The sequence below is a fragment of the Heloderma suspectum genome, chromosome 4 (assembly GCF_057233095.1).
Source record: "Heloderma suspectum isolate Gila_16-S chromosome 4, 16-S_ref, whole genome shotgun sequence".
NCBI lineage: Eukaryota > Metazoa > Chordata > Lepidosauria > Squamata > Helodermatidae > Heloderma > Heloderma suspectum.
Genome location: NC_139461.1, coordinates 205,025,742 through 205,050,844, shown reverse-complemented (window position 1 = coordinate 205,050,844; position 25,103 = coordinate 205,025,742). Strand labels below are relative to the sequence as shown.

At 42.9% G+C, this 25,103-nt stretch overlaps 1 protein-coding gene across 1 annotated transcript; it reads right to left on the bottom strand.

Annotated features, from left to right (window-relative positions):
- Nucleotides 1–1,439: 1,439 nt before the first annotated feature.
- Nucleotides 1,440–24,837, bottom strand: LOC146347996 (uricase-like). Its single transcript, XM_084851636.1, has 8 exons — nucleotides 24,817–24,837; nucleotides 23,895–24,113; nucleotides 21,717–21,833; nucleotides 21,382–21,460; nucleotides 16,034–16,223; nucleotides 14,669–14,792; nucleotides 10,164–10,247; nucleotides 1,440–4,834 (listed from the first exon to the last, which is right to left on the bottom strand). Exons 1-8 carry the CDS (start codon nucleotides 24,835–24,837, stop codon nucleotides 4,694–4,696), a joined length of 975 nt encoding a protein of 324 aa, XP_084707762.1. The 3' UTR covers nucleotides 1,440–4,693.
- Between the last annotated feature and the right edge of the window lie 266 nt (nucleotides 24,838–25,103).

The window sequence follows — 25,103 nt, the reverse complement described above, 5'->3', positions numbered from 1 at the left end:
TAGAGGTTTGCAGGTAGGGCCAAACTCTACTGCAGCACCCCTGTAGGCTGCAAGATCCAGCTGGGAACTCTGCTGTACACACTTTGTCTTGTTTACACCCTTCCTGCTTGGAGGGAATCGTACATAATTGCCCAGAAAAGCTCAGTAGCAGCATGAGAAGATGGGCTGTGATAAGTCTTTTGTTAGCACAAGATCACCGCAGACGGTGACTGTAGCCATGAAATTAAAAGATGCTTGCTCCTTGGGAGGAAAGCTATGGCAAACCTAGACAGCATAGTAAGAAGCAGAGACATCACCTTGCCGACAAAGGTCCATCTAATCAAAGCTATGGTTTTCCCAGTAGTAATGTATGGCTGTGAGAGCTGGACTATACGGAAGGCTGAGCGCCAAAGAATTGATGCTTTCGAACTGTGGTGCTAGAGAAGACTCTTACGAGTCCCCTGGACTGCAAGGAGGTCAAATCAGTCAATCCTAAAGGAAATCAACCCTGACTGCTCTTTGGAAGGACAGATACTGAAGCTGAAGCTCAAATATTTTGGCCACCTAATGCGAAGAGAAAACTCTCTGGAAAAGACCCTGATGCTGGGAAAGACTGAAGGCAAAAGGAGAAGGGGACGACAGAGGATGAGATGGCTAGATAGCATCACTGATGCAATGAATATGAACTTGAGCACACTCCGGGAGAGAGCGCAGGACAGGAAGGCCTGGCGTGCTATGGTCCATGGGGTCACGAAGAGTCGGACACGACTGAACGACTGAACAACAACAAGCAGTTCTTCCTGTTCAGTGGAACGTCTCTTGGCCAGTGTCAGCATTGGGCAAATGCTGAGTTCTTGGAACTTCTGGAGATCCTACCAAGCCAGTTACACCAGCACTGTCACTGCACACAGCATACCCAGGCAGTTTAGAGCAAGTCTCTCATATGTTGTACCAACCTTTCAGGAAGCCCATTTTATTGAGAACAGACCCCCCCCCCCTGCCATGGGAGAAAACTAGGAAGAGAGTGGTTTACTGTGGGCTCCTGGGAAGGTTGGGGCAAAGTAACAAGATACTTGCACTGTTTCTGACCTTCCTGGACACACACAAAGATTTAACCAGGTGAGAATGGAGGGGCAGAAAGAACTAGATGCATATGGCAGTGAGACAACTGAGTGAATGCAGTACTGTAGGAGAAAGAAAATGTTTAGAAGTGATATGCAAAAGTACTCTGTTCCGGTGGCTGTCCCTCACTATTTGGGGGGGGGGGTCCATTGAAGGCTGTTGGCTGAGGGCCCCTAGAATGCTCAATGAATGCTTAATGCTCCCAGCTGGGAGGAATCAGGCCCTGGTACATTGCATCTTTGTATGTTTGCTTCCAGTTCAGTATTTCAGCTCAAACCCTGTTTGTTGTTTTCACCTCTGCAAGATCAGTAATGAAATACACTGGTCCATATAGTCTTATATAATAATACGTTTATATTTTGACACCTACAGAGTTTCATATTTAATTAAATAAATAGATTCAAAGTGTTTTGTCTTTGCTTTTTATTCACCCATAAAAAGATACATAGAAAGAAACCTCACAACCCCATGAAGTTATGCTAAAGAAACAAGAAATCTACAACTCCCTTCTGGTGTAACAAAATAGGTTTCCAATTGGAAGATGGGCTAAGAGAAAGAATTAAATGTGCCAAATTACTCTGTCAACTTCTCACCAACACAAAGGTCAATGGTGCCCCATGATATGGACAACTTCATTTTTGGGTATAGTGTTTCCAAGGAAGGATGTACCTGGAGTACATCCAGTACTCCATGGGTAAGCCAAGGGTAAGCCAAGGCTATGGGTAAGCCAAGGCTGTTTTCAAACAATTTACACTAGTATATAAACTTGCCCTGCATGAGGGAGATGGTCCTAAGCTGCAAAGCAAAAAGCTCACTTTATAGCACAATCAGGGGCACCAGTTTACAAGGAGGACAACTTTAATCTCAACTGACTTGTGAGGATTCTTAAATGAAGAGGTCTTGTTAAAAAAACAGTCATTTGATTACTCCCTGGCCCCTCCAAACGAAGAGCTTAACACCTTCAGGGTCAGAGGTGCCACTGGGCCACCAATTAGTAGGATCAGCAGCTTTTTTCCTTCACCCTTTTCTGTCAACCAAGAAAAGACCTGCCACAGAAAGGAGAACTGGAAGTTCCTTGCTCCTCACTGGAGACAGTTTGATTGCATACATTTCAGAAAAGTGGGGCCCAAAGAACAGCTCATTAAAGACAAGAGAAACCCTGGGGCTAAAATGGAATTATACCTTGTACTTATTGACAAGTAAAGGAAAAGTATCCAAACAGGCTAGATGAGTTGTTTCATTGGGCAATCTCTTTGTTTCATTCCATGGGTGATGAAGGATGCTGTTACTGTTGTTTATGGGAAATCCCTTTCCCAACTAGTTCTGTTACTGAGACAGATTTATATTAAAAGGGCTTCTAAAAATGTCTTTTGCAAGCAGACTAAAAAAGCTTGTATTGCTGATGTAAATTGCCCTTGGAAAACACATGACACAAGGTAGGGAACACTGCAAAAATGCAGTAAGAGTAAGACATCTAGCTGTCACTTTACAGTTGTCCCTTAACATCCTCCAACTTTGCACTGTTAACAGCGTAGTTGAATTAAGTTCCTCAAGAAAATAGTTCTCAGATGGCATATATGAGTTACCAAAGTGTTTGGGATGAATGGTCAGTTTGGGGGTAAATTAGTGAAGTCTAGTTAGAAAGTGGGATGTATCTATAGGTCAGGAATCCTATAGATGTGTCCCTTTGATAAAATGTTTAAAACCCACAACAGGTTTTCCCTAAATGAGTGCCGCTTGGCCCTATAGGTTACTGCTGGAAGCTTTGTATAAGTAAAGGGTGGGGGAAAATGTATGTTCTTCGCCTTCTTAGACCATGGCAAGCCAGGCCAAAAACAAATGGCTGCAAAGCCAGGAATGTTATTGGAAGAATGTTAACATCATGGGAAGGCTAACATCATGGGAAGGATGTTACTACTATTCCATCTTCTAATCTACTCTGCCCCTTTTACTTACCCTGTGCATCTGGATGGGCACAAGGTACACAGGCAGTCTGATCTTATGAAAGAGGACTTGGGAAATTAAAACTGTCCTATAGTAACAAAATACTTTAACTGAATTCATCAAGGATGAACTATCAGCAGTTATTAAGCCAGGATAGTTAAGTGAAACTTCTATGGTCAGGAGCAGTGTACCTCTGAACGACAAATGATGGGAAAAGCCAGGCAAGGCAGGTCACCTTCATGGCGTATTTGTGACTTCCCAAGATATATGGGTGACTGGTTTGAGGAACAGAATGCTGGCCTGGATGGATTGTAAACCTGCTCTAGCAAGGCAATTCTTAGTTACGTTCTCAAGTCTGCCAATATTTTTTAACTGACAATACTGATACATGCTTTAGTGATTTACTCTGCTTGCTTAGAAATAAAAGCACTATTAGGTGAAGAAACTCTTAAAAAGTTGAGGGTTATTAAAGACAACCTACAAAAGTAACTTCAGCATGTTTTTTGACTGATTATATAAATAGACACAGCTCTTTTCCTACTCACACATGCCCCAGGGTTTGTGTATCAGAGAAGCACATGGCAGAGTTAGGGTACTCAGCATACCACTTAAATATCAATTAGTCAAAACTGGCATCATTGCGATTATGACCAAGCTATGCTATATATGAGGAATGCACTGCTACAGCTTCATTTGCCTCTTTTAGCCGATACAGTCTAATTAAACTTTATATTTGCAATATACATTTTCCCCATTTGTTCAACTGGAATATGTTCAATTGCAAAAAGAAGTCCAGATCCTCAGCTGGTGGAGCCCAATGTAATGTCACTCCATGGGAAGTCAAGGGATCTGGCATGTAAGTTTGTATATATCGTCTCAATAAAAGGAATATCTTAATAACAATTGCTTCAGAGAATCTACTGAGAGGCTTCACATATGTGAAAAGATAACAAAAGGCAAGTCCTGGTGGACTAATTCAAATAGGAAGCTTGCAAAACCATTGGTTTGGATCCAGATGTAATCACACTTAGAGAAGACTCACTAAAATAACTGGGTTGGATCCAGTTTTGTCTGGTGGAAGGAGCATTACCTGAGCGAAGTTCTGCTCAGCATCCACTGGCCAATTCCCCCTCCCTCTGCAGTCCCCAGTGCCTTCTGGAACAGATTGGAGGTGCATGGGGAACAGTAGAAGGAGAGGGGAATCAATGAAGATCACCTCCCCCATTTCTGCAAGCAGGATTCCTCTGCTGAGAAGTATCCTGTGTAAGAAGGAGCCTTCTGTCTGTAGAAGGAAGATTTTGGATCAAACCCAATGGGATTTTATCATTTTAAGCTAGTCATGGCTAACTTAATTCCCAATGATTTTAGGGAGTCTACTAAGCATGACTATATCTGGATCCATCCCATTGTGGTTTAGTGGGCTGGTTTGAACATTTCTATTTTGGATTTTCAATAGAAGCAAAAGGAAATAAATGCACTGTGATGTTAGCATATGATTCCTTTAGGATACCTTTGAAAATGTCGCTGGCAACTACACATGGAGATATAGTAATATGAAGAAGATAGTAATATGAAGAAGAGTAAATAATGCATGCGCATAGGAGATCAATTTTGTGAAGTATGATGCTTTTGTAAAGGAGCTGGCTGCTTACACCCGACGGCCAGACTTCCATCCAACAGAATAACAGGGTTTGCTTTCTAGCGGACCTTGGCATTCTGCTCCCGGGCACTTCTTCCTACGCAGTGTAGATGCACAAGCACCGAAGGGTGTATCCTGAGGTGTCAGGATCTGTACATAAAAGACAGACATGTAAATGGTTTATCTCCAGCCTGAGCATCGACTATTGTTTCTTCAGGCATAGCCACGCCATAGATTTAAACTGTAAAAACAATTTTTTACAGTTATTCCCTCTTCCAGGTTAACCCTGGCAGTTATAGCAATGGGGATGGCTACAGATCTCCAGCCAAAAAATGTCAGCATCAGATGATAATATCCAGGATTCTGTCTGGGCCATAGCAGTTGAAGCGGTATAGATTTCTAGCATAGACCGAGCCTTAGTTAACTCCAACTGGTTGTTGCTAGAAAGTCATTACATCAGGCTTCCCCAATCTGATGCCCTCCAGATATCTTGGACTCCAACTCCCATCATTCCTGACCACTGGCCATGCTGCCTGTGGCTGATAAGAGTTCTAGTGTAAAACATCTGGCAGACACCCTGTTCCGGAGATCTGCTCTATGTTATCATAAGCCCTAAATATGCAAGGATACACAACATGATGAAACAAGTTTATAGAGACTCTGATTCAATTTACTGTCCCATTGAAAGGATTGACTTCTTACCTTTGTCTCACATAAGGCTTACGCCTCTGCAATGGTGTTCTTGCCAAGAATAAGGATTCTTAAACTTATCCTGCAGCGTTCCCAACAATCCTAAATAATTACCATTTTCTGAACTGAGACCCATCTCTTTCACAATGGGAAAATGCTTTGAATTTGAAAGGCATAGAAGGATGTATACCAACTAGGAAATACAGTTGCACACAAATCCCCATGCAATCAGAATCATGTCAGGATGAGCATGCTAGCTCTACCCCCTCTGCCTTCATTGCTCTCCAAGAGCTGGAGGATGAACATCTGCACCAAGGAGCTTGCTCTGCTGGCGGAGGTTCCCTGCACGGCTTAGAACCCTGATCTTCCAGAGTTCTATATAAGATGGGGAACCTCCATGAGTAGCAGGCTGCCCACTGCACACATTCACGCTCCAACTTGAAGAAGGTGACAGAGACTGCTATGGGATGAGGACAAGAAAGGCAGACACAGCGTGCTCCTTCCCCGCCCCACCACACACACACCACCACCACCACCATGCAATCTCTAGACTAAAAGGTAAAGGTGTCCCCAACCAGTCATGTCCGACTCTAGGGTGCGGTGCTCATCCCTGTTTCTAAGCCGAAGAGCCAGCGCTGTCCGAAGACGCTTCCGTGGTCATGTGGCCGGCATGACTGAACACCGAGGTGCATGGAACGCTGTTACCTTTCCCGCCGAGGCGGTATCTATTTATCTACTTGCAATTTCTTGCTTTCAAACTGCTAGGTTGGCAGAAGCTGGGACTGAAGACGGGAGCTCACTCCGTCACGCAGCACTCGGGTCTCGAACTGCTGACCTGCCGACCTTCCAGTCTGCAGTTCAGCGTCTTAACCACTAAGCCACCGCAGCCCCAATCTCTAGACTAAAGATTGGCAATTGCTTTTTTTTTTCCCAGGGAGGTGAAAGTGGTTTGAGAGAACACAGATGACAGTGGGACAAAGGGTGTCTCTACACAAGCGATTTATTGCATGCTCGTGATTGGTCACTCGTGGAAGTTTGCTGGTCCTTTACATGATGTTGTCAACCTCCAGGACGTCTCCCGCACTCTTCCCCCTTTATCCCGCTTTCAAAAAGATCAGAGATAAGCTAGTAATAAAGGTGAATGATGCCATATAGGCAGTGTGTAATGCCAGTGGAGTGCTATGAACTTGCCCAGGAAGGACTTTCCTCCATTCAAACTATGTGTCTGCCTTGTAAATGCTGAGCACATTTTTTGATCTCAGGCCAATTGGAGGAAGAAGAGGTTAAAATGCCTCCCTTCAATGAAGGGAGACAGATCTGATCCCCTGCCCCACCAAGCTCAGAATCAACTCAATGGGGTGCTCTGAATCATCCTCTGTTGATTCAGAGCACCCCATTAAGTTCAGTGGGGCTTACTCCCACGTAAGTGTGCCGAGGGTTACAGACTTACAGTGCAATATTATGTCTACTCAGAAGTAAGTCCCATTGAGTTCAGTGGGGCTTACTGCCAAGTAAATATGCCTCGAATTACAGACTTACAGCACAGTCTTACATCTACTCAGAAGTAAGTCATAGCTGAACTTCCGGTTCGGCGCCATGTTGCCCTGGCAGCGTTCTGTGGAGGCTCTGTGGGACACTACCTCAAACAGCTTTTAAAAGGTTGAAAAACCTTTTCATCTTCCCCTGGAATTAAAAGGGGGAGCAAGAGCAGCATCTGGATGAAATCTTGGAAGAGCAGCTTATTTTGCGAAGCAGCAGAAGGGTTGATCTCCGAGGTACCCTGCCAGAGCTTAGACATCACTCAAAGTTGTTTTGAAACTCCTATCTAATTAAGAGCACACAGGGCTGATGAGTTCCAAATGTAGTTATTAGTGTTTATGGACTAAGAAATACCAACAATATTTGAGGGCCTGCTAGATCTGTTTGAAGAGAAGGATGGCTATATCAAGGAGGAAAAAAGGAGCAGGATCTCCACCGACCCCCCCTATACCTCCCGTGGCAAAGGTTCTGAGAAGCAATAGAAATACAGGGGAGTTACTTGCTCTGATAAAAACTTTGTTTTTGCAATTTGCTGAACAGGCTAAGAGGCTGGATACAATTCAAAATTCCATCACCGCCCTGCAAGGGGCTGTGGACTTAATTAACACTTCTTGGCAAAAAATGGAGGCAAAGGTTAATGAACTGCAAGATCAGGTAGCAGCTCAGGAGATTGCGCCACAAGCTTTTTATAACAATTTCTCTGTCAGAATCTCTCAACTTGAGGTTTTCACACACAGGGCAAATGTATGTATTATTGGAATCAAAGATCTACCTACTGATGTAAATTTGTCTACTTTTGTAGATAAGCTTCTGCATGCAATACTCCCTGTGTCATCTGATTATTTACTTGATATTGAGCAGGCATTCTGTGTGCCAAATGCCAAAGGGACTGGTTATACGATTACAGTCCAATTTGCAAGAATCTCCACAAAAAATTATACCCTGCGTTTGGCAAGAGGGGGCGGAAATCTTTTGGGGGGATCAAAACAAGATAAAGTTATGTTATTTCCGGATTACACCAAAGAAGTTGCTGATAAGGCAATTTACCAAGGTGAAAAACCTGGCAAAACAAATGAACTTACAATATCATTTAAAATATCCTGCTACATTTTGCATTTTTTCTGAAGGTCAGATGAAGAAGTTTCTAAATCACAAAATGGCAGAGGTGTGGCTAATCGAAAAAATGTGTGAGACTTCTGTTCCAGCCTCATGAACTGGAATTTATAAACATGTTTTGTCAACTGGCTATGTTTAGTCTGTAAGATCCAGGCTAGGCCAGAGATAATTGCTCATATATATCCGGCTTTTTTCTCTTTTTTTCTTTCTTTTAAATCCTTTATCTTTAAAATGGATATGATATACTGTACTTAAATCTACTGTCTGAGGGTGTATAGAAATGTGCACATTCATTTATATATCTAGTACAAAATACATTAGTGATTGTTATAAGGTTGATTTTAAGCTTTATTATTATATAACAGTAAAAATTTATTAGTGATTTGTTATTATTACTTATCCTTTTTAATTTCCTTCCTTTTTATTATTATTACTAACATTATTATGAGACTTTGGTTAATAATATTTTTGGCTGGTTAAATTGTTAAGTTCTACTATTATATGTTAACTGACGGGCAATATATGGTTATTGGAAATGAATTGTAGGCCTGCTTCCTTGCTATAAGACTGATGATATGATATTGAAATGTAAGGCTGATTATCTATGCAGTACTGAATTGTAATATTGCCAGTGTTATAGGTAAAACTTTTAAGTAGAATAGTATTTGAAGTTTGTGTGTAATGGAGTTTAAATTTAACCCTTTTAAGTAACTTTTTTATATTTTTTCATTTTCTTTCTTGCTTTCTTCTTCCTTCTTTTCTTTTCTCCCCCCCCCCCTTTTTCGTTATTGCTGTGTCCTCCTAAGAATATTGTACTGTTGGGAAACTGTAGATAATGATTAGGTTGTTGGTACTGTTTATTTCATTTATAAAGATAAAAAATAGAATAAAAAGTATTTAAAAAAAAAGAAAGAAGTAAGTCGTAGGTTTCCTGGGGGCTGCGAGGAAACAGTACAGCACAAGTTAAGCAATGAAAATAAGACTCCCCACCCTGCTAATTGCACACATGCCAGGGAAGGAAAGACGGAGGGAGGGGCTCCCTTGATTCAAACCATGTGTCTGCCATGTAAAGGAGCCCATCATAATCCCACAAAGAAACCAAAAGCAGAAAGCCACAGTAAATATGTGGGGGGTTTTGTTTAATGAAGAGATACCAAAAGAAATGAGCATGTACACTGGGCACCCCTGCAAAGATTTTCAACTCTCTTAAGAAAAGAATGGTCAGTCTCCAGCCTTACAGCTGTTTTTGACACTATCTTCAGTACAGTATTCAGTATTTTTATGACATTTGTATGCTACCCATTAACATAAAGATCTCTGGGCAGCTTACAATGAATAAGCATAAAAACAATTTAGATACAAAAATAGCACAAACAACCATGAAATCAAAAGCAACAACAACAACAAAAAGAAATGAAACTAACAGCAACCCCAAAATAAAAAAAAAACAGACTTTCAAAACAAAAGGCCTAGACTACACGAATAATTTAAAAGGCTTAGGTGAATATAACGGTCTCCACTTGGCACCGAAAGGACCACAAGGATGGTCCCAGGCAAAACTCCCTGACAAGGCTGTTCCATAACTGGGAAGGCTGTTCCACTACTGAAAAAGCCTTCTCGCTGGTAGTTACCCTAAGGTTCAAGTAGGTACAAATGGAAGATGGTGGTCTTTCAAGTAACATGGTCCCAAGTCATTCAGGGCTTTCAGTGTTAAAATCAGCGTTCTAAATTAGGCCTGGAAACAGATTGGGAGCCAGTGCTGCTGACAAAGCACAAGCATGCTATGGTCAGATGGCCCAATCCCAGTTAGTAATCTAGCAATCCTATTTTGGACCAGCTGCAGTTTCTGAACCATTTTTATAGGTAGCCCCACTTGCAACCCATTGGAATAGTCTAAGCAGGAGGTTACCAGCGCATGGGTAATTCTGGTTAAGATACTGCGAATCCTCTGTTGAGATCTCTAGTCCTTCTCTTCCTGAAGGCAGAATTAGTTTTTCAAATAAATTTCAGTCTCGAGTGTAGATGTGTACTATGTCTCGGTTAAATGTTTCTTCGTCTTCCCTCTATACAATTTCACAGTGATATATCCCAAATTGTCCAGCCCACTGGGTAGAAGTGAAATGAATTTCCTCACCTCCTTGTCATTGCACAATCCCAGTTTTGTTAGATCTGTCACTGAATAGTGGATATTGGACAAGATCACTTCCACCTCCTCAATCTGAAAATACAAAAACATGTGCCATTACAATCTGTTAAGCAACACAATCATTTTATGCAGCACGATCACATTCGTTCAGGCCTCCTTTCCTGTTAACGCCAATGAAGACATTACAAGAAATACAGAACTGCTCCTGCTCCATGTCTCCCCCAACCACATTCCCTTCACTTCCTTGTAATCGTAATGTTTAGATAACCAGCACCTGCCTTTATCCCGCATCGCTGGATATCAGCTACGAGGGCAGAGCAAGGCACTGCCTGGTGATGTCACATCTCATGTGTTCACCTTGCTGTTTTGAGGAAGAGAAGGCAAAGAGGCATGGAGTGACGGCAGCTCGTTAATTCAACCAGTCAAGAATCTGGCAGAGGTTGTTAACTGGGACTTGTCATGGTAATATATGTTTCTGATACTTAAACACCTTCACTGGCTTATAGTGCATTTCCAGGCACAATTCAATGTGCCAAATTTTAAAACCATAAAATCCTAAATGGTCTGGGACCAGAGTAGCTGAAGGACTGCCTCCCATATCAACCTACCCGTCAAATCAGACCTTCATCTGAGACTTTTCTCCAGGTGTGCTTGCCTTCAGAATTTAGGCTGGTGGCTACCAGAGTGCAGGCCTTTTCTGTGGTGGTGCTAAATTTGTAGAACTTCACCCCTACCCTGGGCAAAGCCACCTAACATCACCATTGCTATCTTTTAGGTACTAGGCTAGGTCTGTCTTTGAGCTTTGAACCATTAAGACCATTCATCTGTAACTGCTTTATTCATAGCGGTGTTCATGTTTTTCTTTGGGTTGGGTCCAGACTTGCCCTTCTGCAAATGGAAAGCTTCTCTCCAGTCTCAGAAAGGACCAAGATCCAGCAAAGGCTCCCAATGGAGGAGTGGGGAAGGCAATCTTTGCCCCTTCCCCCTTCAGCCTCCAGCACCACACTTCCCATGGTATTCTGGAAAGTCCTCCGACCTTCTGGAGCAGCATTTTGGGTGGCACAGAAGATTGCAGCAGGAAGGGGGAATCAGCACCCGCACACACACACACTCCTGTATGTCATACACATACAGACCGTTATATACACTCCCAAGTGTAGTCAAACGCGTACCTGGGATTTTAGGAAAGCTGATTTTAATAAACTCAGAACAATGATCAGTAAGGTCCCATGGCAAGCGACACTAACGAGAAAAGGAGTCCAAGATGGGTGGGAGCGTTTAAAAAAGGAAATTCTCAAGGCACAATTACAAACAATTCCAACAAGAAGAAAAGGTGGAAGGCAACAGAAGAAGCCAATGTGGCTTCACAAAAAGCCTAGAGATGACATGAAAACAAAAAAAGGACACATATAGGAAAAGGCCAAGTAACAAAGGAAGAGTACAGGCAGGTAGCACAGAATTGCAGGGATGGTGTCAGGAAGGCTGAAGCTGAGAACGAGCTGAGGTTAGCAAGGGATGCTAAAAACAACAAAAAGGCTATCTTCAGCTACGTGCATAGTAAAAGGCAGAGGAAAGAAATGGTTGTTTAGCTATTAAATAAGGATGGCAAAACGATAACCGATGACAAAGAAAATGCAGAGGTGCTCAATTCCTACTTTGGCTCAGTCTTCTCCCAAATGAGGGTGTATGACCCCCTGGCAAAGGCGAAGTACAGGCTGAAGGGGCACGATTGCAGCTTGAGATCAATAGGCATATGGTCAAGGAACACCTAATTACTTTGAATGAGTTCAGATCTCCAGGGCCAGATGAACTGCACCACAGAGTAATAAAGGAACTGGCAGAAGAATTCTCAGAACCGCTGTCTATTCTCTTTGAGTAATCATGGAGGACGGGTGAAGTGCCAGATGACTGGAGGAGGGCTAATGTCCCTATCTTCAAAAAGGGTCAAAAGGAGGAACCTGGGAACTACAGACCAGTCAGTGTGACATCAATCCCTGGGAAAATTCTGGTGCAGATGATAAAGCAATCCATCTGGAAGCACCTTGAAAATGATGCAGTGATTACTCGAAGCCAACATGGACTTGTCAAAAATAAGTCCTGCCAGATGAATCTGATCTCATTTTTTGATCAAGTAACCTCCCTTGTGGACCGTGGGAATGCTGTAGACATATACCTCAACTTCAGCAAAGCTTTCGACAAAATGCCCCATGATATCCTGATGAACAAACTAGCTCAAAGTGGGCTAGATGAAACAACAATCCGGTGGATCCACAGTTGGCTACAGAATCGGACTCAAAGAGTGCTTATCAATGGGACCTTCTCAAACTGGGGAGAGGTAATGAGTGGGGTACCGCAGGGCTCAGTCCTGGGCCCAGTGCTCTTCAACATTTTATTAATGACTTGGAGGAGGAGGTGCAGGGAATGCTGATCAAATTTGCAGATGACACAAAATTGGGCGGGATAGCTAATACTTTGGAAGACAGAAACAAAATTCAAAGTGATCTTGATAGACTGGAGCGCTGGGCAGAAAACAACAGAATGACATTTAATAGGGATAAATGCCAAGTTCTGCACCTAGGAAAAAGAAACCAAATGCACAGTTACAAGATGGGGGATACATGGCTCAACAACACTACAAGCGAGAAGGATCTTGGAATTGTTGTCGATCACAAGCTGAATATGAGCCAACAATGTGATGTGGCTGCAAAAAAGGCAAGTGCTATTTTGGGCTGCATTAATAGAAGTATAGTTTCCAACTCCCGAGAAGTACTAGATCCCCTCTACTCAGCACTGGTTAGGCCTCATCTGGAGTACTGTGTCCAGTTCTGGGCACCACACTTTAAGAAGGATGCAGACAAACTGGAGAGGGTTCAGAGGAGGGCAACAAAGATGATCAGGGGACTGGAAACAAAGCCCTATGAGGGAGACTGCAAGAACTGGGCATGTTTAGCCTTGAGAAGAGAAGACTGAGGGGAGATATGATAGCGCTCTTCAAGTACTTGAAAGGTTGTCACAGAGAGGAAGGCCAGGATCTCTTCTTGATCATCCCAGAATGCAGGACACAGAATAATGGGCTTAAGTTACAGGAAGCCAGATTCCAGCTGAACATCAGGAAAAACCTCCTGACTGTTAGAGCAATACAACAATGGAACCAATTATTGATTGATTGATGGATTGATTGCATTTATATCCCACCTTTTTTCCTCTTGCAAGGAACCCAAGGTGGCTTACATGATCCTCCTCCTCTCTGTTTTATCCTCACAACAACAACCCTGTGAGGTAGGTTGGGCTGAGAGTCTATGACTGGCCCACTAAGCTTCCATGGCTGAGTGGGGACTAGAACCTGGATCTCCCAGCTCCCAGTCCAACACTCTTGCCACTACACCACACTGGCTCTCAATGACCTAGGGAGGTGGTGGGCTCTCCCACACTGGAGGCGTTCAAGACGGGGCTGGATAGCAATCTGTCAGGGATGCTCTGACTTGGACTCCTGCATCGAGCAGGGGGTTGGACTCAATGGCCTTGTAGGCCCCTTCCAACCCTACTATTCTATGATTCTATGATTCCTCCAGCAAGAGGGTCCCATGAGTGGCATTTTCCTTATGGGTGGCCTGGATCCAACATTTAATTTTGCTTTCAGCTTTTTTATATTCTTAATTATTTTGGTCATATTTTATTTCATTTGTAAGCCACCTTGAGGGCTTTTTATAGTGGAAAGGTGGGTAATTTTAAAAATAAATAAGGCCTAGTGAAACCTTCATGAGGTGGTAAGAAAGAAATTGATCATAAGGATTGTTTATAACACAGAGCTGAGTATATTATATCCTGTGGTTGCCATCTCTTTCCCTTCCCTTCCCACCCCAAATTTCTGAGTTAGTCAGGCCAAAATATATAGTTCCAGAAAATGTACTGTTTTCACATTGGGATATCATACATTTTTGTCATTCCTAATGCGAAGAGAAAAGTCACTGGAAAAGACCCTGATGCTGGGAAAAATTGAAGGCAAAAGGAGAAGGGGACGGCAGAGGATGAGATGGCTAGATAGCATCACTGATGCAATGAATATGAACTTGAGCACACTCCGGGAGAGAGCGGAGGGCAGGAAGGCCTGGCGTGCTATGGTCCACGGGGTCACGAAGAGTCGGACACGACTGAACGACTGAACAACAACAACAACAACCAGTTATGGAGGGGGGATCTAGCTGAGTGGTAGAAGAACACATGCACTCCATAAAGAAAGTCCCAATTTGAATCCCTGGCACCTTAAATAATATCGCATCTGAAGTAGAAGGGATGGAAAAGGCTCTGCCTATGTCCATGGGGAGCCACTGCCAGCCAGGGCAGGCAGTACTAGGCTAGATGGACCAGTGGTCTGATTCTAAGATAGCATCGTCTGTTCAGTTAGCGCGGTTTGGAAGCTGCCCTCCATTTTCTAAGAATACAATTTTCAGGCACCATTTGTCATAATCGTCAAAAGAAGTAACAATACAGACCTTTGGAATTCGGTCCAGGATGTACGTCTGAATGCAGTTGACTGTCTTCTGGTAAGAAGGGGAGTAATGGCCTGTTTCAGGTGGTCCAGCAAAGGCATCAAGGGTACATTCATGGGCAGTTCTCCTTCGAAGTAATATGGAATAATTAGAATTAATCTGTGCAATAGATGTCATTTTGCCATGAATTGGCTTATGTGTGAAATTGTGAGAACAACAATAACGGGTCTTGCTCATTTCACTCCTTCTTTCCATTCCTTTCCTCAGTTTTGTATGGATGAGGATAATAATATGAACACTAGAGGTGGGTGAGTCTATCAATTTCAGTTTCACTCAGTTTCTCATCTTCCAAGCCATGAGTTCATCTCAGTCCGTTTCCACATCTGATTGCCATTTTGGCAAAAAATGTCTGCATGAAAATTTGCATCCGTTTTTGTGCACATTTCTCCTAATATATGCATTTTTGTACACTTCCTAGCATGTGCACTTTCTGCAAGCAGTTTTTCCCCAATATAATGTTTTGTATGTACTGTCCCCTAATATAGCCATGTTGGTGTGCCCTTCTCCTTAATATATGCATTTTATGTGCAATGTTTGAGTTGCGAACTGCACTGCAAAATTCTGAAAAGTGCAGATTTTGGTGTGCAAATGCATTCCAGTTTGCATATAGGTTCAGGAGGTACAAATTGGGTAAGTCTGTATAAAACTTCAGACGGAATGAATTTCTCTTCCATCCATAGTTAACACTGCAATCATTTTAAACATGCAGTCAAGCAAGCAAGGAACCACAACAGTTCTAGTGTGGTGATCAAAGGAAAACCAGTGGGAGCCCCAGGTAAGAGGGGGGATATAATCATAAACAAGATTTTTATTATGTTGTATGTGAAGGTGTGCAATGTATGCATGGCAAAGACAAAACAAATGCACACTTATTACACTCAAGACCCATGGGGGGTGATGTGAGAGGAAATCACGTTCACCATGCTTAGGACTTCCATCTTTCCAACTGTGGAGAAAAGGCCCAGTGCTCATGCTAATTTATTTAAATATATACAAGCTAAAAATGTCCTTTCATTGGCACTGAGGTTGAGAAACAAAGAAAATAACTCAAAAGGCAAACAGAGTCAAGTCAGGCCAGTGACTGGGCATCAGCTCTAGAGGCACCAGGCAGGAAGTAATTGTAACCTCCACAATAGGCCATTTTGGAAAAGCCTCACTTAGCAAGAAATCTCTGATCAAAAGCTTTCCTAATTATATCCATCACTATGGTTTCAGTCCTGCTTTATATCAGACACCTCCTCCACTCTGGACAAAATTCATGGACCATCAGATGTGAAGCGATCCCCATGTAGAAGGTTTTCAGTGTACCATATGCAGTCGTAGTCTGTTCCTTCTGCACAGTCAGTATAGCACCACTTGACGAGTGTTTCTACCGAGAGCACTCTATCACTCCTTTCAGGAAGTGTGGTGTATTTATCTTTGAAGAAGCCTTGAAATCCAGACTGGGTTGTTTTCATCAGTTTCAGATCCTTAATGCCAGAAAAAACAATTGGGCCACCTGCAATAAATAAATAAATAAATGAGGAAGGAAAAAGGTCAACTCCTTTTACAAATAATTTAAAACACGTGCAGTTGTGATGACAGTCCCATTGCCATAAAGCTTTCTCCTCAAGGTACAGTGATATATGCAGGTACATTTAAACTACTTCATTTAAAAAGAGAGATTTATTAGAAGCCCAGTGTGAATAAACCTGATTGCAAACTAAGCTGATAAAGAAGACTGCTTGTTAGATTTAGCAAGGTTATTTTAGCAAGGATCTGAGGTCTTGCAAGTGGCTTTCCTTTGATTCAGCAGCTCAGTTTTTGCCAGGTTTATTTTAAGAACATAGGAGTGCTCCTGGATCAGACCAAAGGCCTGTCTAGTCCAGCACCCTTCTCACAGTGGCCAATCAGATGTCTCTGGGAAGCCCACAAGCAGGACAGGAGCACGCGGCGGGGAGCCTGCACTCTGTCTTGAAATGTGCTTTGCCTTGATCTGGATGCTTAACTCAGGTCTGATTTCAAATATTACCCAAGTACTGTGGCTGTCCCCAAAGATGGGGCTTTATACATCTGCAGATACAACTGCATTCTACTTCCCATGTGAGTTTTATTTATCTACTTATATATTTATCTATCAATTTATATCCCCTTCATGGATCACTACCTTGTTGTGGCGAAGGGGCTTGTGTAACTCAGTGAAGCCATAAGCTATGCCATGCAGGGCCACCCAAGATGGACAGGTCATGGCAGAGAGTTCTGACAAAATGTGGTCCACTGGAGAAGGAAATGGCAACCCACTCCAGTATTCTTGCCAAGAAAACCCCATGGAACGTATCACAAGGCTAAAAGATGTGACGCCGGAAGATGAGCCCCTCAGGTCGGAAGGTGTCCAGTATACTACTGGGGAAGAGCAGAGGGTATTTCCAAGTAGCGCCAGAAAGCGTGAAGCGGCTGGGCCAAAGCCGAAAGGACACTCAGCTGTGGATGTGTCTGGTGGTGAAAGAAAATCCGATGCTGTAATGAACAATATTGTTTAGGAACCTGGAATGTCAGATCAATGAATCAAGGTAAGCTGGAGGTGGTCAAACATGAGATGGCAAGATTGAACATCGACATCTTGGGAATCAGCGAACTCAAATGGACAAGCATGGGCAAATTTAATTCAGGTGACCATTATATCTACTACTATGGGCAAGAATCCCTTAGAAAAAATGGAGTAGCACTCATAGTCAATAAAAGGGTGGGAAAAGCAGTACTGGGGTACAATCTCAAAAACGATAGAATGATCTCAGTACGATTCCAAGGCAAACCATTCAACATCACAGTAATTCAAGTCTATGCCCCAACCACTGAGGCCGAAGAGATGTCCTCTTCATCATAGGGGATTAGAATGCTAAAGTAGGAAGTCAAGAAATCACCGGGATAACAGGCAAGCATGGCCTTGGTGTACAAAATGAAGCAGGACAAAGGCTAATAGAGTTTTGCCAAGAGAACACGCTGATCATAGCAAACACTCTTTTCCAACAGCACAAGAGGCAACTCTACACATGGACATCACCAGATGGTCAATATCGAAATCAGATTGATTATGTCCTTTGCAGCTGAAGATGGAGAAGCTCTATACAGTCAGTAAAAACAAGACCTGGAGCTGACTGTGGCTCAGATCATGAGCTGCTTCTTGCAAAATTTCAGCTTGGGAAAACCACTAAACCATTCAGGTATGACCTAAATCATATCCCTTATGAATATACAGTGGAGGTGAGGAATAGATTTAAGGGATTACACCTGATAGACAGAGTGCCTGAGGAACTATGGACAGAGGTCCGTAACATTGTTCAGGAGGCAGCAACTCAATCCATCCCAAAGAAAAAGAAATGCAAGAAAGCAAAGTGGCTGTCTGATGAGGCTTTACAAGTAGCTCATGAAAGAAGGGAAGCGAAAAGCAAGGGAGAAAGGGGAAGATATATCCAACTGAATGCAGAGTTCCAGAGAATAGCAAGGAGAGACAAGAAGGCCTTCTTAAATGAACAAGGCAAAGAAATTGAGGAAAACAATAGAATGGGAAAGACTAGAGATCTTCTCAAGAAAATCGGAGATATCAAGGGAACATTTTGTGCAAAGACGGACATGATAAAGGACAAAGAAGACAGGGACCTAACAGAAGCAGATGAGATTAAGAAGAGGTGGAAAGAATACACAGAAGAACTATACAGGAAAGATCTGAATGTCCCTGATAGCCATGATAGTACGGTCACTGAACTTGAGCCGGACATCCTAGAGAGTGAAGTCAAGTGGGCCTTAGGAAGCATTACTAACAACAAAGCTAGCGGAGATGACAGTATTCCAGCTGAGCTATTTAAAATCCCAAAAGATGATGCTGTTAAAGTGCTGCACTCAATATGCCAACAAATTTGGAACACTCAACAATGGCCACAAGACTGGAAAAGGTCAGTTTACATTCCAATTCCAAAGAAGGGTAATGCCAAAGAGTGTTCAAACTACCGTACAATTGCGCTCATTTCACATGCTAGCAAGGTTATGCTCAAAATCCTACAAGCTAGGCTTCAGCGGTATGTGAACCGAGAACTACCGGAAGTACAAGCTGGGTTCCGAAGAGGCAGAGGAACTAGAGATCAAATCGCCAACATTCTCTGGATCATGGAGAAAGCAAGAGCATTCCAGAAAATGTCTATTTCTGCTTCACTGACTACGCTAAAGCTTTTGATTGATCACAACAAACTCTGGCAAATTCTTAAAGAGATGGGAGTACCAGACCACCTTACCTGTCTCCTGAGACACCTGTACGAGGGTCAAGAAGCAACAGTAAGAACAGGACATGGAACAACCGACTGGTTCAAAATTGGGAAAGGAGTACGACAAGGCTGCATATTGTCGCCCTGCTTATTTAACTTATATGCAGAGTACATCATGAGAAACGCCGGGTTGGATGAATCACAGGTCGGAATTAAGATTGCCAGGAGAATTATCAATAACCTCAGATACGCAGATGATACCACCCTAATGGCAGAAAGCGAAGAGACTCTAAAGAGCCTCTTGTTGAGGGTGAAAGTGGAGAGTGCAAAAGCTGGTTTGAAACTCAACATTAAAAAAACGAAGATCATGGCATCTGGCCCCATCACTTCCTGGCATATAGAAGGGGAAGAAATGGAAGCAGTGACAGACTTTACTTTCTTGGGCTCCAAGATCACCGCAGACGGTGACTGTAGCCATGAAATTAAAAGACGCTTGCTCCTTGGGAGGAAAGCTATGGCAAACCTAGACAGCATAGTAAGAAGCAGAGACATCACCTTGCCGACAAAGGTCCGCATAATCAAAGCTATGGTTTTCCCAGTAGTAATGTATGGCTGTGAGAGCTGGACTATACGGAAGGCTGAGCGCCGAAGAATCGATGCTTTCGAACTGTGGTGCTGGAGAAGACTCTTATGAGTCCCCTGGACTGCAAGAAGGTCCAATCAGTCAATCCTAAAGGAAATCAACCCTGAGTGCTCATTGGAAGGACAGATACTGAAGCTGAAGCTCAAATATTTTGGCCACCTAATGCGAAGAGAAAACTCCCTGGAAAAGACCCTGATTCTGGGAAAGATCGAAGGCAAAAGGAGAAGGGGACGGCAGAGGATGAGATGGCTAGATAGCATCACGGATGCAATGAATATGAACTTGAGCACACTCCGGGAGAGAGTGGAGGACAGGAAGGCCTGGTGTGCTATGGTCCATGGGGTCACGAAGAGTCAGACACGACTTAATGACTGAACAACAACAACAACAAATCAATTTATATCCTGTAGGACCAAGGCAGTTCATGCTATTTTAAAACAAAAACCATAAAGGATACAAACATTACGTTCTTAAAATTACCAGAATAGATATGTAGCATAGTTATGTCTCCAGTGCTGATGATTCCCAGGGAACTGGGGCATTAGAGTAAAGACTTGGCACACAATCCGTACCCAATCCATATTACTGTGGTTTGTAAACATTGTGGCTGTGGCACAGAATTGACACCATGCAGAATTGGGGCGGGGGGGCAGCCACACTGTATCTGTAACATCTGGTCCTGCAAAGGATATGGATCAGGCAGGACATAGGAACATAGGAAACTGCCTTATACTGATTCAGACCACTGGTCCATCTAACCTAGTAGTGTCAACACTGACTGGCAGCAGCTCTCCAGAGTTTCAGGCAGGTTTCTTTCCTAGCCCCACCTGGAGATGCTGGGGATTGAACCTGGGACTTTCTGCATGCCAAGCAGGGGCTCTGCCACAGACCTATAGACCCTCCCCAATCAGAAATATTGTAGTGTCTGCCCTTAAAGGTCCTGAGTCGAAAAAACTGATAGCGCAATACTATACATGTTTACGCAAACATAAATCCAATTGACTTAACCCCTGATAAGTAGGTTTATGATTTCAGCCTGAATTAAGCATATTTGACCTTCTTTGTCTTCTCCCAATCAAACAGAGAATGTGCTACTAAGCAGGTGATATATTTCCGGGCTATAACGAGAAGGAAAAAAACTAGTGTGAGAGCCAATATGGTGGATTGTGTCTGAGGGGTGGGGTGTTGAACTGGGGAGACCTGTGATCAGGTTCCTGCTTCATCCATGAAACTGACTGGGAGACCTTGGGCCCGTCAGAGGCTGACTTAATTTACAGGTTTATTATGAGGATACAAGGGGGAAACCCCATCCATGCCATCCTGAGCTCCTTAGAAGAAGAGCAGAATACAAATAAGATAGATTTTTTTAAAAGGCAATCAAGAATGATGCAAATCCATTTCTCTTGCCTTTCTGGGCCACGTAAATAAAAACAAGAAATCCCCCCCGCCCCCCGTGACAGCTATTTTTAATGTAAGTCCTTGAACCTCTGCATCTCTTCATGGGCAGTATTTAGTGCGACACAAGCACAAATGTGAATTACATTGCGCTAGCATAAGGGACCTCTCATGCAATGCCAGCAGTTTTCACCCAAATGACAGGACTTCATGGAAAACCCATGGTGCCAGCTAATGCTATTGGCATTGCACCACAGGTCCCTTACGCCAGGGCAAGGTAACGTACATTAGCGCTTATATCGCACTGGATACTGCCCCATATCTTTCTTCAACCAAGAATTCAAACAAAGATATTACCGAAAGAATGAAAATTATGGTCTTACTGTCTGAAGTCCGTTCCACTTCACAAAATCGAACTCCTTCAGAGCTATAGAGAAAAGCATGTGCATGTGGGGTACCATCCTGGAGATTAAGAATGAGACACCAAATTTGTAAATAAAATTTTTCTGCCTTGTGCTGGAAATGTTAAGATAACAGAGGAAGTAACTGAGCAATCATGAACATACGTAATATAAATAGTAAAGGTGTTCTGGGACCTACTGAATCCCTCACTGTCCCCCTCAGATGTTGTATTCGCTCCCTCTGACTCACTTATCAGCTTCCCACCAGTGTACAAAGAGCTGCCAGACTGTAACCTTCGTGTATGAGTTCTCCATACCTTTTCTAGGCGCTGCCATGGAACCTCCTGGATAAAGGCATTGCAATATACCACATGGCAAAATGATGTAATGAAGTGTTCACAGATATCGAGACCAAACTCCTCTATTGTCCTGATCTAGTAAAACAAACAGCGTATTAGATGTGATCTGCTTCTGTCTTTAGATAAATATTGCAAAAGACATTGTATCGTAAGTTACATTCAGTTCATTACAAATGTTTTGATTAACTAGCTGGGTATGGCAGTTGAACGCTTGTAACAAATGACATCTTTATTGAACCAATTAACTATCATTATCCATGGTAAGGAGAAATATGATTATTATACCAAGCAGCGTGACACAGATACACACACAAAACAGGCTCAGGACCAGAACATCTTCTTAGGCTTGTGCAAGATATTTGCGCTAGTCCAGTGGAATTTCTGGCTTTATCTCTGAACAGCTGACCACCATCTCCTATCATACATCGCAGCTGAAATTCTAAGCTTAAAAAAAGGAAAGCCTTTTATATATGGCACATGGTTGTTGGTGTTTTTTTAACTTATCTAAAGACCCCATGGGCTCATAGAACTAGGTCCGTGTGGTTCTTTAAATCATGGCCCTTAGGCATAATTTATTTTACCCCTTTCATTTAGCCAGATTTCCTACAGATCTCACATCATGAAAAAGAGAGAAGGCTCCAAATTTATCTTCTGTGCACTACTACTTACTGTATTTTGGATAATCAAATATCTCCTTGGAAGTTCATATAGTACTATTGAAAATATGCTCTCCCATGTGAATATTGGTGAAAATCCACTTTTAACAAATCATTTTAAATTAAGTGTAATAATTCTTCACAAACCAAAATATCCTCAAATGTCAAAGGATATGTCACCGATTTTTTTGTCTAACAAAAATCTTCTTGCAGATATGTATTCAAAGAAATAGGATATTAATCTATTGAGGAACAATGTTCCAGAACTTGGGAGCTGTTTGTTTCAAAAAGATAAGATCCAGGAGCTTAGCCTTTCCCTGTTGCTACATGCAAGTGGAGGAGAACTGTGCCAAGTTTCATTTTCCAAGTTTGAATAGAAAATGTGTAACACTGCGTACCTTCTCCCCTACAAGGGTGTTTTCAGATGAGGCTTTTATAGTGTCATCATCCTGCCTCATTCACTGAATTTAACGGGGGGGGGGGGGCAGACAATGCTGTCTTCTACTTATAACACTCCCATGGTTTCCCACTGTTTCTTCCATCTTTTTCCTTACCATGAAAAACATGTTAAAAATAAAACAATGCAACTGCTGAGTAATGCCTTTTGATTAGAAGCACCAGGGGCCCTCTATCTGGAAGTATGCCAAGTAAGAAACAGCTATATACTACCAGTCTTAGGGTCAAACTACACATTACGTTAATTATGCAGCGTGTAGCTAACCCCTTGCCTGTTTTTTGTTTTTTGTTTTACTCTTCTTTAAGTGTGCACAGTGCCAATTTGGATCAGGACAATAGCTCACCAGGACGGGAGGATTAAACCTTTCTCCTGGCACCATTGCTTCCCAAAATTCCTCTGATCCTGCACAGAGGTGGGAAAAAAGGGGGGGAAAGCCTCAAGTGATGCCAGTGGAGGCTTTTTCCTTTTTAAAAACTTCCCTGCAGGGAAAGGGGATTTCAGGAAGAAAAAAGGGGGGGGGAATCCTCTCCTCCTAGTGTGTTGTGGTCCCGACCCAAATTGGTACTGCCCATGCTTATACGAGAGTAAAAACACAAGAGAGGGGTCAGCTACATAATTAACATATTATGCAATTTGCCCCTTGTTCTCCTCCTTTGAAGAGATCTGAAGATCTTGAAAGCTTGCCCACAATTCTGTACATATTTGGCTGGTTCTAATAAAGGTATTGCCTGGCCGTGGATTTTTTCGACTAGCACAGTTTACTTGGTTTTATGAAAAACCTTTCTGTTATCTTTGGAAGGATACACCTTTATGCGTGCATCAGAGCAAATCTACCAGGTGCTGCTGGCCCGATATATGAGATATGATCCATCTGTGGCCAAATCTGGCCTCAGCGTTTTTCCCCTCTTCTTTTTTGCCTGAGGATTTATTTTGTAAGTGACAGGAAACAGGACAATGCAATACACTGAGACAATATCTAGCTATACAATAAAAAGATAAAGAGAATGATTTTTTAAAACATACCCCTCGGCACTTGGCCAAAGCCTGAACTGCATTCTTTATGGTGTCTGTGGGGATGACATTACAATTGTCGGAATGCAAGTATTCATTCACAGTGTTCAGTCTTATATGTACGGAGATTTCCAGTTCTTTAATGCAGTGGATCTTGCCTTCTCGTTTAATGTACAGCATTCTCACAGCATTCTTTCCATATTCAGAATTCACATATTCTACATCCTTGGACTGTAATCAAAACAAAACACAGTTTTTACTTGAAATAGGTCAGAGTTATAAGACTGAGGAGAGAGGACGAGCTGGCACAAATGCTTGCATCTGTATCCATACACAGTTAGAATCATCTTACGCTTTTACTAAGGGTGTTCAAATTCGAGACAGACGAGGCCTATTAACATGCAGAGCACAGAATTGTATAGGCCACCCTCTTGAGTGCTTTGCCCACTCAGCCACAATTTACTCACATCTTATGCCTCCAATCTCTGCACCTTCAGCCAGGCTAAGGTGTTGCAGGAGAGCAGCTGAATCTGTCTCCGCATCAACTACAACAAGGGCATTGAGCAGCTTTCAGCCAGAGGGCCAAATTCTGTTTCAGAGAAGCTCTCAGGGGCTGCATTCCAGTTTCCTATTTCAGCTTAAAGCTCTTTACTGCCTGTTACTAAGCTTAGGAGAAGCAGGTCAACCTTTTAGAATGGGGAAAAAACTGCACGACAAGCCGGCAAACCACCAAATGATCAGTAGTCAGGAGAATGGGGGTGGGACCAGGGAAAGGAGGCACAACCATCTGGGGAACCCCAAAGGGCTGGACTGGGATCCCAGGCCAGAGATTCTGCACCCCACCCTACAAACACATAATCTGGGAGTTTGTTACTTATGCAATTCCAATTATGTGAGGGGGAAAGTGATTCTTAGCCTCACCCCCCTACATCACCTCCTGGTCAGCTCTGTCCATGCGTGAGAGCAGAAGGCCTGAAGCAGGGAGCCTGTTCCACGCATGGGAAGCCCTATTTGTAGTCTCCTCACTTCAGAACTTGTGCCCCAACACGTGGACAGGGCCAGCAAGGGTACAACGACGGAGCCAGCAAGCAGGGCCCTGCTCTCCCCTCACACGTTCGGAATTGTATGAGTAATGCAGGCCTGAATGAAGCTGCACAGTTTCCTTGGGAAACTGTGGCTTGAACTGTTAATAACACACCATGAAGCTTGTTCGTTGCCAAA